The 12499-nt window shown below is 36.5% G+C and overlaps 1 protein-coding gene across 12 annotated transcripts in view; it reads right to left on the bottom strand.

The window, feature by feature from the left end:
• Window positions 1-12499, bottom strand: part of LOC107698370 (myomegalin-like) — a 68431-nt gene that overhangs the window by 5554 nt on the left and 50378 nt on the right. For 7 of the 12 annotated variants that reach the window (XM_016499357.1, XM_016499356.1, XM_016499346.1 and 4 more), the window contains 10 exons: window positions 11812-11928; window positions 11245-11677; window positions 10215-10450; window positions 10075-10129; window positions 2871-3112; window positions 2627-2770; window positions 1681-1887; window positions 645-914; window positions 426-551; window positions 185-310 (listed from right to left, as the gene is read on the bottom strand). In XM_016499357.1, coding sequence (XP_016354843.1) covers window positions 185-310; window positions 426-551; window positions 645-914; window positions 1681-1887; window positions 2627-2770; window positions 2871-3112; window positions 10075-10129; window positions 10215-10450; window positions 11245-11677; window positions 11812-11928 — 1956 coding nt within the window. The remainder of the gene's footprint in view (window positions 1-184; window positions 311-425; window positions 552-644; window positions 915-1680; window positions 1888-2626; window positions 2771-2870; window positions 3113-10074; window positions 10130-10214; window positions 10451-11244; window positions 11678-11811; window positions 11929-12499) is intronic. The other 5 variants (XM_016499350.1, XM_016499349.1, XM_016499348.1 and 2 more) reach the window with 4 other exon arrangements.

Consider the following 12499-nt stretch of genomic DNA (forward strand, 5'->3'; position numbering starts at 1 on the left):
ATATTTTTTAATTTCCAAGATGAATGCCTATACAGAATGAATACTGTGTGAACTAAGCCATATGACTATTCCATTGTCAACACTGACAAGAAAATATGCTTAATCATTTACATCTAATGCACCTAAAGTTGCTGTAGTACTACTGATAGCATTCCTTATGAACATAGCAGGACTAAGATCTTACCTGTCCTGGCCTGCTGGAGTTGGGTTTGCAGGGTGTGATTTTCCTCTTTCAGCACTCGAATCTCATTGGACAGTTGAGTGACAGAATCAAGGCCTTGGATATAGATGTTAGTGGGCGCTCCCCCTGCTAGTGGAAGGTAGGAGAAAATATAAATACATTTGAAACAGACAAGCAAAAACACATACAAGTATTACAACATAAACACACTGATTGGGTTCATTTGATTGTGTGAATCTTTGACCTCGCCCAGAGGAGGCCAGTCTCTCCTCCAGCTGTTGTCTCAGACGGTCATTGGTCTGGATAGAGTCTTCTAGACGCCGTCTGAGAGTGCGGATCTCTCTTAAATGTTCTTCCATTAAGTCTGTGCCTAAAGCATTGAATAAAAAAAGCAGGATAAGTTTTACAAAACATTATATATGACAACAATATGTTAACATTATAATTAACTCTGAGATTTAACCTGTTTGGCCTGACTGATATCCAGAGGAACCAGAGGACACGTCTCCATACGTGCCTGGTCTTAAAGATCTTGGGCCATACATCATATCCCACATTGTACTGCTTTCCAGAAGGCTTGCCCCTGATTTCATAGTGGGACTGGTGTGCTGGCTGCTGAAAGGTGACTGTTCGAAGGCATGATGGGATAGTGGGTGTAAGCTGCTATGGTCAGGCTGAGTATGGGAGCCCAGTGCAAATGCAGGAAGGGCTTTGATCTGAGGACCATGGTAGCCTGTACCAGGATAAGAAAACATTATTGGAGACAATGTAAAAAACAATGTGAGTATATACATTACCAGTCAAAGCATTTGGGGCTCACCAAGACTGCAGTTATGTAATCAAAAAGTACAATAAAACATTAATATTGTAAAATAGTATTACAATTTAAAATAATGGTTTTCTATTTTTTTAATATTTTAAAATGTAATTTATTCCTGTGATGGTAAAGCTGAATTTTCAGCAGCCATTACTCCATCACATGATCCTTCAGGAATCATTTTAATATGCCGATTTGGTCAAGAAACATTTCTAACTGTTATCAATGTTGAAAACAGTTTAATATTTTTGTGAAAACCGTTATACATTTTTTTTTTAGGATTCTTTGTTGAATAGAAAGTTAAAAAGAACAGGATTTATTTAATCTTGTTGTAAAAATTACTGTCACTTTTGATCAATTGAATGCATTCTTGCAGAATATAATTATTAATTTCTTTTTTTTTTTAAAAAAGGCAGTATAGAGGATGTTTAGATATTTTTATTGGACAAATACAGATTAAGCAAATGATTTATGCATGCATATTAGTGATTCAACTTTAAACACATGCATATTGCATTATTGACTTCTTAGGTTTGTTTGACAAAAAGTTTGTGTTAACTTATATTTTCTTTATTCATTCTCTGATTTCTATTTGGCAATAGCATTATTCCAGTTAAGGGTTCAAATCTTGCTGATACTGATTCAGTGACAAAATTAGTATGAATCATTCTGTGCCACACACACTCAGATGCAGGCTCACTGTTTCCAAGCTGTCTCTGGAGCATCTGAAGCTCTTGGTGAACCTCTGCCAGTGAAAATCCCCCACCATAAGGGTGACGGGTTCTCAAGGGTTGAGTTTGAGGATCAAATACAGGTGGAGAAGACATTTGAGGACAGTGGAGAGCGGTGGAGAAAGAAAAGGAGCTGGACAGAGGTACAGTAGAGAGGCCTGATGGGAGCACACATAGAGAAACAGCTACAGATACTTCATTGAGTGAGACTTTTTATGCCTAGAAGCAGGCTACAGCTGGTCTATGGAATAAACAAAACCTTTCAATTCACTAGAATTGAAAAAAAAGAATCTAAAAAAAGAATACACACTACCGTTCAAAAGTTTGGGGTCGGTAAGTTTTTTGTATGTTTTATGAAAATCTCTTATGCTCACCAGGGCTGCATTTATTTGATCAAAAATAAAGTAAAACAGTAATATTTTGAAATATTATTGCAATTTAAAATAACTGCTTTCTATTTTAATATATTTTAAAATGTAATTTATTCCTGAGATGCAAAGCTGAATTTTCTGCAGCCATTGCTCCAGTCTTCAGCATCACATGATCCTTCAGAAATCATTCTAATATGCTGATTTGGTGCTCAAGAAATATTTTTTATTATCAATGTTGAAAACAGTTGCGCTGCTTAATATTTTTGTGAAAAGAGCATTAAATTTTTTTAGGACTCTTTTTTTTTTTTTAAATAGAAAATTCATAATGTTTTTTTATTTCAAATAAAAACAGCATAAACAGCAAGAAATCTTTTGTAAATGTTATTACTGTCACTGAATAAAAGTATTAATAAAAAAAAAACCTGATCCCACATTTTTGAACGGCAGTGCACATAGAGATAAAATAACATTGTTATGAGAGATACTAAAAGGACATGTGTGATTTGGTACCCCACACTCTTCGTACCTGTCTGTGCCTGGGCCTTCATTGGCCTATGTGGTGTGCAGTGCATGCTGGGACAGGTGTTGGAGAACTGGTGGCTGTGTGATGAAGTGATAGATGGAGGATTGGATGGATGTAATGAGGCTGAGCCTCTATGATCACGTGAGTCTAAAACAAAACAGGTGGACAATGAAAAAAGGTGGATGAGAAACTAACCTGAAGAGGACATGATAAAATATAGAAATATGATGATGTTAAACTAAAAAACCTGTGGCACTTCTTGCTGCCTCCTCTTGGCCATATTCGCTGGCAGCATCTAGTTCGGAGCACAGCTCTAGATCCTCATTGGTTGAGCCGTGGTCATCTGATACAAAAGAGGTCCCGTCTGATTGGTCGGTGGCCACAGAGAGGGCATGGCTGCTAGTAGGTGTATCCGATCGTTGCTGCTGGTCAAGTTTGGAGCGTAGCGACTCGATGAGCTTGTCTTTCTGTTGTAGCTCCTTACTTAGCCTGAGAACAGACAAAAATGACATTTAGCACTGTTTGTATTAAAATGGAGCTAATCTTCCTCCATGAGATGACAGTGAGAGACCACTGTACGTCTGTAAGCCAATCAGAAGATATTTGATGTTTAATGTACAGTATAGTTAAGAGGAGCAGTGACTTTGGACCAATCAGTTTTCACGATGGACAGGGCTACCCAGCAGCAGAAACAGAAACCAAGTGATCAACAAAACATCCTGTTGCTTAATGTAGTCATGGCTAGTTACTCTGGTTATTACAAAAACAAACAATGAGCACAATCTGCAAACACAAGATATCTGTAATTATATTGTCAGAATATAACCAAAATTCTCACTTTTCATAATTCATTCAAAACAGTAGTAAAGTCTTCTGCAGTTTACCACTTATGATTACTTTTGTTAATGTGCCATACATCTGATGAAGCAATTGTGTCACACTTCTCCTTTTCTGTAAGTCAAAACTGCAAAACTAATAAAAGTAAATGTCAGGGTCTGATAAAAGTTAGTTTTTGGTTTATTATGCTTATGTGGATACAAATTAAGCATGTTGTACATGCAAATTGTCACCATATTCTGTTTGCCACGTGCCAGGTGTGTCCAGCATGCTGGGCATTAGGCTAATTTTGTACCCACAATTCATTCCAAGCTGGATTAATTAGGACCTGTTTTTGTTCTGTCAGAGCCAAAACACACACACACACACACACACACACACACACACACACACACACACACACACACACACACACACAGAAGCGTCCTACTAGTGTGTACCACCTCTCTCACATGTGCTCCTTCTCCAAATCTAATATCTTTCAGCTACATGCACACACAGTCATATGCACCAAAATCTAACACGACCAACACCAACCAAAATAGACCTGTATTCTAAGACAACATCCTGATTGTGAACATCCTGCAACTGATTTTAAAACACTCTACATAATAGCGCACCTCATGTAAAATGCACAGAAAATTGTGTTTGCCCAGATTGTTTTAAAAAATCATTAAAAAGTTCGGGGTCACTTTTTTTTTTTTATTTGGAAGGAATTTTTTGCTTTTATTCAGCAAGGATGTGTTATCAAACGTGAAAGTAAAGACATTTATAATTCTAAAAATAATTTCAATTTCAAATAAATGATATTGATAATTATATTGATATTGACAAATACATTGATAATTATAACATATTTTTCTTAAGCATTAAATTAGCATATTAGAATGATTTTTGAAGGAACATGTGACACTGAAGACTATAATAATGGCTGCTGAAAATTTAGCTTTGCCATCACAGGAATAAATTAAATTTTTAAGTATTTTAAAATAGAAAACAATTGTTTTAAATTGTAATAATATTTTACAATATTACTGTTTTTACCGTATTTTTCATTCAAGTAAATGTCTTGGTGAGCACAGAAAACTTCTTTCAAAACCTTTAAGAAGTCTTACCAACTCCAAACTTTTAAACGGTAGAGTACAAAAACACAAATATTGTTTTAAATAGTTAAGTTTTATGATTTAAAAAAAAATTTAAACCTACACCTATAAAACACCCCAAAGCTCTTACTTCTCCATCTGTCTGTGCAGCATTCTTTTCTCCCTTTCTGTCTGCTTCTTGAGAATGGCCAACTCTCTCTTCTGCGCCTGCCACTCCCACAGACAGAAGGAAAAGAGGGAGTCGCGGTACAAGGGGCTGCTTTTGGACAGCATGGACCTCCATAGCGGAGCCATGACCCCCCGACCTGCCTGAGCCCTTATGCTCCCTTGAGACTCGGTCACAGCCACTTCATCCTGACCTTCCAAACTCTCGGCTGGCTGGGAAACACAGAGGAGCAAGTCAGGGGCCGCAGGACCGGCAGCCGACGTAGTGCCTGTCAACTGGGTCTCTGTGATAACTGGGTTGCGATCATTCGTGTGACGAAGGCTAGGGGGTTTGCCTAGATTGCAAGTAGTGATGGGGGAGGAGTTGGGAATCTCCAGCAGGCAGTTGGATGACGAGCAACGCAAATCCCGAGATTACAAATCCCAAGTGCTGAGAGACAGACCTGTTTATACCCAACCACAACAGAGAGTTTTAATACATCCAATACAATACAAAAATGCAAAAATACCAACTGTTGTGACATCCAGCGTGGTCTGGATTTTCCAAACTTCTCTTCCTTTTCAAGTCCTTGCTGGACAACAGATCAAACACATCCTTGTGGAACTAATAATCACAAACTCAATTTGAAATTCCTCAAGTCCCGATTTCAAAGAAACAAAAGCCGCCGATGTTGAATTTTCAGTAAGTCCTTCTTCTCAGAGACCAGTTCCTCTGTGCTTTTCTATTTATTCCCAAAGGAGGAAAAGGGTAATCAGAGTGTCTTCCTGAAACGTAACGTCCTTCCCCATGAGCTCTCAAACACAACAAACCCTCATGGTGAAGTGTGTGTGTGTGTGCGGTCCTTGCCGTTGGGCTGATGTGTTCCTCTGTGCATGAACAGGGTGCTTCAGTCAAAAGAGACACATCTGTGTTCCAATAAACAAACATAAAGCATATCCAATCTATTACATGCTTATAAAATCAGGACATCTAAATCAACTTCTCTTGTAAATCATCACAAAACAAAACAGAACATGTCCTTATTGTTGCTCATGGTAAAAGCTGCTTCTTATTTCTGCATGGTGTCGTATCCGTAACCATCCAAAAGCAAAACCAAACACAAAATCCACTTCCATAGGCAGGTTAATATCAATATTCTGTCGTCCCTCCTCTTCTGGCATTCAGTCACGCTCTTCTTTCACATGGCCTCGCATGTGGTCTTTTCCTTCCACCGTCTTCTCATCTTTATTGCTCTCTCTTTCTTTCTCTGTCAGCTTTAGCTGCCTCTGACCTATTTCACTCATGAGGTTTTAATAACCTGATTAGTGCTGGAGTCAACACCCAATCCAGAGCCGGGTGTTCACAGCACAGCTACCAACCACGTGACAGCTCTGTCCCAGGGCAAATGTTCACAAGAGGACACAAAAACACACATAAAACACTTAGGACATCAACCCGATGCAAATCCCCCTCCATTTTCTCTCAATTACAAGCCCCAGCTAAATGAGCTGACTGGCAACAAAATACGGTTAAATCCAGCAGTGCATCTGGTTGGCCATCTGCGCACCCTTTCGCTCTCTTTCACCTCATTAAAGGCTGCAATATTAGAGACAAACAGAGACATTTCCACAAGGAGATTACACACTGGAAATCATCCTTTTCTGGCTGTGAGCTTCCATTACAACAGAGCTACGAAGGAAATAAGGGATGAGGACGTGACGTGCACTACCAGATCAGCAAAGAAGGTTTTAAACTGCAATTAAAACCATTAGGAAGATGACAGATCGACTGTGATGCAAGATGTGAATTATCATACTGGTTAAATGGTCCCTTAGAAAATATTCATGATTTGGTGCAGCAGGGATGGGAATCATAAAGAACTTAAAGGTGACATATCATGAAAATCTGACTTTTCCAGGTTTTAAGTGCTATAATCAGGTCCCCGGTGCATCTACCAACCAAGGAAACGTGAAAAAGATTAACCCAGTCACTTTGTTTTGGTAAGCGCTCTCAGAAAACCGTATATCTGAAGTTTAAACTCATATAGTATAAACGCATGATTTCAGTGCGATAAACATGATAATCAGAACCAAAACAGTTGTTTTTTAGCAGATACGAGCTAAAAATGCGCAGCTCTATTCTGAAAAGGAAAAGGAGCAGCAGCTAATTTGCATTTAAAGCCACAGGCCCGAAAAACAGCATGTTTCTGCTTCCACTCAAAATAGGCATTTTCAAAATTATATAATAAATGATCTGTGGAGTATTTTGAGCTGAAACTTCACAGACACATTCTGGGGACACCTGAGACTTCTATTACATATTGTAAAAAGGGAAATAATATGTCACCTTTAATGGTTTTGGTTCCTCTGAACTATTCTGGTTCCTCAACAATTCCTTTAGTACTTGTAAGAAATAAATCTTTGATGGAAAAATGATTGAATGATAATTCACAATAAAGAATTTTAGTACGTGCTGTGTGCGAAACTCCATTAACAGCAAAATCTCAATCGCCTCCGGCACTCAAAAAAAAATAAGTGTTTTTTATAAATTAAATTTCTAAATAAGAACTGGTTCTTGGTTCCTAAAATACTCCAAAACAAATATCGTTCCTCTGGTGTCCAATGGTTCTCTCTCTATTCTCTTCAACACAAGACCATCTCTTCAACAAACCCATCCACCAAACAGATCCATCTCAGCTTTGGATGATTCAAAGTATCTCCAGACAAAAAATTCTTAGAAACACCATCTCTACACCTTTCCATTCAATATATAAATGAAAGATGATCCTGTTAACAGGCAAACAGCGCAGATCCTTCCAGCTCATGCATGCTCACCCGCTGACTACCGCTCAACACAATGCATCATGGCTTAAGGGAAAGAAAAACAAGGGTCATCTCCTGTGTCCATTCTGAGGGGGTACGGAATGAGGGCATGAATTCCGCTGAAATGTCTCATGAGTTCTAAACATTCCAGAGACGCCCTAGAACCTGCATTTTAAATATCTGTAAGATAATATATGTAATATTTAAATGTCATATTTAAACATATTTTTTAAAATAATCACTAATTACTAACATATATTTATACCAATACACTAATATATATTCATATATAACATATTCTTTAAAATATATACATACTGTATATAAAAAATAAACATCATATTAGAACATTATGTAGCAAACTTCTGACTAGGGTTGCCAACTTCAGAAAATGAAAGTAAGGGACAATCGTGGTTTTTCATAGAAAAATAAGGGACAGAATAAGGGATACATACACAGGCCTATTATATATATATATACAGTGGGTACGGAAAGTATTGAGACCCCCTTCAATTTTTCACTCTTTGTTATATTGCAGCCATTTGCTAAAATCATTTAAGTTAATTTTTTTTCCTCATTAATGTACACACAGCACCCCATATTGACAGAAAAACACAGAATCGTTGACATTTTTGCAGATTTATTAAAAAAGAAAAACTGAAATATCACATGGTCCTAAGTATTCAGACCCTTTGCTCAGTATTTAGTAGAAGCACCCTTTTGATCTAATACAGCCATGAGTCTTTTTGGGAAAGATGCAACAAGTTTTTCACACCTGTTGTGCTGCTTAATATTTTTTTGGAACATGTGTTCCATAAACAAAATAAAAAGTTAAAAAGAACAGAATTCAAAATAGAAATATTTTCTTACAATATCACTTTTTATCCATTTAACACATCCTTGCTGAATAAAAGGGCTATAGGCAATCTCATGAACAGTAAAATGTTCTCCCATTGTGCAATACAAATATGTGCAATAACCTTAATACTATTTATCACTTTACATCCTAGTACATCCCTACAACTTTATTTTTTATTCTATTCATATTCTACAGTATTTTATCTATAGCACACCGGTACATATTTATCTTCTGATATGCGTGTGTGTAATATAGCCTACAGTAGGCATAGGCTACTACAGTATATATGAAAATGCATATATGCATATATATAAATAAAATAATATTTAATAATAATAATAATATTTTAATAAAATATATTTTAAATATATTTTTCAATTAAAGAGAACTTATAGAATAAATATGGACTGCTTTGGGTGCTTGACACTTCATTGGTCATTTTGTGTTTTAAGAATGATATTCAAGGTTAAGAATACGCTGGAAGTTACTTAACTGTAAATTGTTTTATCTAGGTGTATACATTAGAGAAATACAACTTTCCTTATTGATCACGTCTTCCCTCAGGTAAAATGCACGTTTTCTTGCATGGCTGGATGTTGGAATCACGTTGTTGCATTCACTCAAACTGATTTGCTGAAGTCGAAACGCGGTCATTAAAAAACCCAACTCTGTTCACAAATCAAACACTTGTCAAAAAAGAATGATTAATTCTCAATTTAGAGTTTGTTATTTGTATGGTCTAGGTGTTCATACGGCATATGCCTTAAATACGGGACAAACTGCGTTCCGTATAGCTTTCATACGGAACGCTTCTTTGATGCCTTTAATACGGGACGATTCCGTATTATACGGAACGGTTGGCAACCCTACTTCTGACAGTTCACATTAGCATTAGCATATAGCATTGCTCAACCAGGCCTGCAGGCAAAGTCAAATAAGTCCACTTCAGTGCTCACGAAAGGGTAGAAATGAAGTGAATGAGTTACAGATGGAGGTGTAGGGGAAGAGATTATGAAACAGAAAAGAAAAGTCTACTGGAAACAAATGTCTTAAAACAACCACTCAATATTGAAGTGTAAAAATGCCATTCTCACCATAACAACATATTTGATTCTTATAAATGGCACAATGGAGTCGAACTTCACTATTACAATAAAAATATATTGAAACACAACGTAACACATAAGCAGTCTGAGGATGTACAGTATGTAGGATGCAAATGCCAGTCATTGACTTCACAATGTCTCATTACTGAAATAATCTCTCACATTGATCCATCCAACCGAACTTTTCCATGATGCTTACTGGGTGGAAAAATCACAGATGGTGTCCAAGTCAATAGGACGCCAGAAAGCTCTATGGTCGTGCCACCAAATACATGCACTGCTAAAAACTAATCATTACATTACAAGCTGCTCTGCTTTATGGACATGCAAAACATACTTTTAATGCACAGCAAGCAATTAGACTTTACTGAGGAAAAGATGCTGCGCTAAGGCTCTTTATTAGGAGTTGAAATTTGTGTCAGTACAGTCTGTCAATATTAAACAAATCAATATGGTCCATGTGTTATACTCATCACATGTTTTGGCTGATTGGGTGTACTGACAGCAAAGGGGAACCTGATTCAGGTCTAAAGTGCTATAATGGCAAGGTGTGATCAATAAAATGTTCAGCTGACTCACCGTATTGCGAGCAGCTCGTGGCCTGATTTGTCATCTGGGACTTCAGAGTGATCCCCTGTAATAAAGTAATTAATTGCATTGTTTTTTTTGCAGAAAAACATCGAGAGATGTATGTTGGTAAGTATGCATGTTTCACTCACGGCCGCTGATTTTGGTGCTGACTCTCTGAGCGAGTGAGATGCTCTGGGAGAGCTGGTCTCTGAAGCTCTGTCCCATGTAGTAATCGATGTCATTGGAGCGCAGCAGCTCTTCAAAGGTCTTGGTGGTGTCTCCCAGGTGCTGAGTCAGAATGTGGCACACTCCACGGCCCTCCCGCATCCTCTGACGCAGGTGAGACAGCTCACGGGCCTGTGCTTGGATCAGCGTGTCAAACTTACTGCAGGGAGAATGGTGAAAATAGCATTTATGCACCATTATTACTTACAGTAATATACATTATTGATTACATAATAAACTGAATAATTAAAGTTAATTAATCACAATTAACCACATTATATTTACAGAATTTTTTCTGATAGTAGAAAAATCTCCTAAGAAATCTGTAGTATATTTTAAATATATTTAAGTGTATTTTAAATATCTGTAAGATAATATATGTAATATTTAAATGTCATATTTAAACATATTGTTTAAAATAATCACTAATTACTAACATATATTTATACCAATATACTAATATATATTCATATATAACATATTCTTTAAAATATATACATACTGTATATAAAAAATAAATATCATATTATGAAAAATACTAAATTACTGACTAAACATGATGAATTGCAATTACTCATGCATTTATTTACATTATATTTAATGTAACTGTAATCTTAGAATGTATTTTTTAAAAAGCAATATTCCTGTAAAAAAAAAAAAAAAATATATATATATATATATATATACACACACACACAGACATAATATATAAATATATTTAAATAAACATTTAAATATATATAACATTTTGATAAAAAGGAAACAATAACTTATTTAATGTATTAAAATAATTTATTAAATGTTAAATTATACACACACACACACACACACACACACACACATAGAGAGAGAGAGAGAGAGAGAGATAGAGATATGTAGATATAGATAGATAGATAGATAGATAGGTTTTTATGGTACTGTTTTCCTGCAAGAATGTCATATGAATATACTCACCCTGGCCAGTTCACAGCTTTGCCATCTTCTGAATGACCTTTGCCCTTCCTGAGCTGCTCCTCCAGTGATGTCACACGGGAGACGAGCTCCTGCAGCTCTCGGTCTTGCTTTCGCTGGCGGGGAAGAGACCCGAAGCCGTCAGATGACTGCCAGCCCTCATCCTCCTCAGCTGTGCTCTGTGCCTCAGAGTTATCCAAGCCCCAGTTGACCTTACGAGGAGTGCTGACTGGAGTGTGATCATGTGTTTGGGCTTGCAAGCTACGGACCAGAGCCTGAGATTGGGAGAGCTGACCACGCAGGTCCTCTACCAGCTGCTGCAGGTATGTCACGTCATGTTCAGTCTTCCCAGAGTTCAGTGAGCTGGACCCACCCCACCACTGAGAGCCTCCACCACGATATGTAAGAGATGTGCACAGCTCCAGATCATCAAACTCTGCAGCAGAGGAAGACACGCAAATGTTATTTACAAGAAGTTGTGATGTTTTGATACAGTGTTTAGAAAGTAAAATCAGGCACCACAATTTTAAGACATAAACGCCCCCTAGTGGTAACACCAGATGAGATTACCTGGGCTGCTGGTTTCTTCTCTCTCTGCCTCGTTCTCACTGCGGCCACACGTCTCATAGCCCAGATCCTGGATGTCCACCTGGACCTGCTTATTGTCCTGCTGTACTGATGTTTCTGCTAAACGAAAGACCAGAAAGGTTGTTGTTTTAGGAACTGAAACTTTTTATTCATGTTTGTGAGTCAGTGTTAATATTTATACCATGTTTTTTACTCAGTCTTTTTAAAAAAATCTTTAAATTATTATAGCAAATTTAATTCTAGTATTTAGTTATTTAACACTTTTATAGTAAAATTAATTGTAACACATTGTAGTATAGTATAAATTATATTGTAGTATAATAGTATTAAACATAGTATATATAGTATTAATTATATTATAGTACAATAGTATTAAATATAGTATTTCTATATAGTATTTCATCAGATTTATTCATTTTAGTTCATTTTACTCAAGCATTTTAAATCTAATTTTAGTCTACAAAAATAACATTTTAGTTCTCAAGAAAGTGTAAAATTAAACCAAATATTCAAACATTCTATATATTCATTTGAACATATCAACATTTAACAAAATCTATTTGAAAACTGTCTTTGTTTTGAAAACCTCTCCTGAAATAACTAAACATAGTTGAATGTAGCCTACTATTGTGATAATTTTGTTTATTTTACATACATTCGTTATTCATTT

This window comes from Sinocyclocheilus anshuiensis, unplaced genomic scaffold (genome assembly GCF_001515605.1).
Source record: "Sinocyclocheilus anshuiensis isolate Anshui unplaced genomic scaffold, SAMN03320099.WGS_v1.1 scaffold1746, whole genome shotgun sequence".
NCBI classification, from domain to species: domain Eukaryota; kingdom Metazoa; phylum Chordata; class Actinopteri; order Cypriniformes; family Cyprinidae; genus Sinocyclocheilus; species Sinocyclocheilus anshuiensis.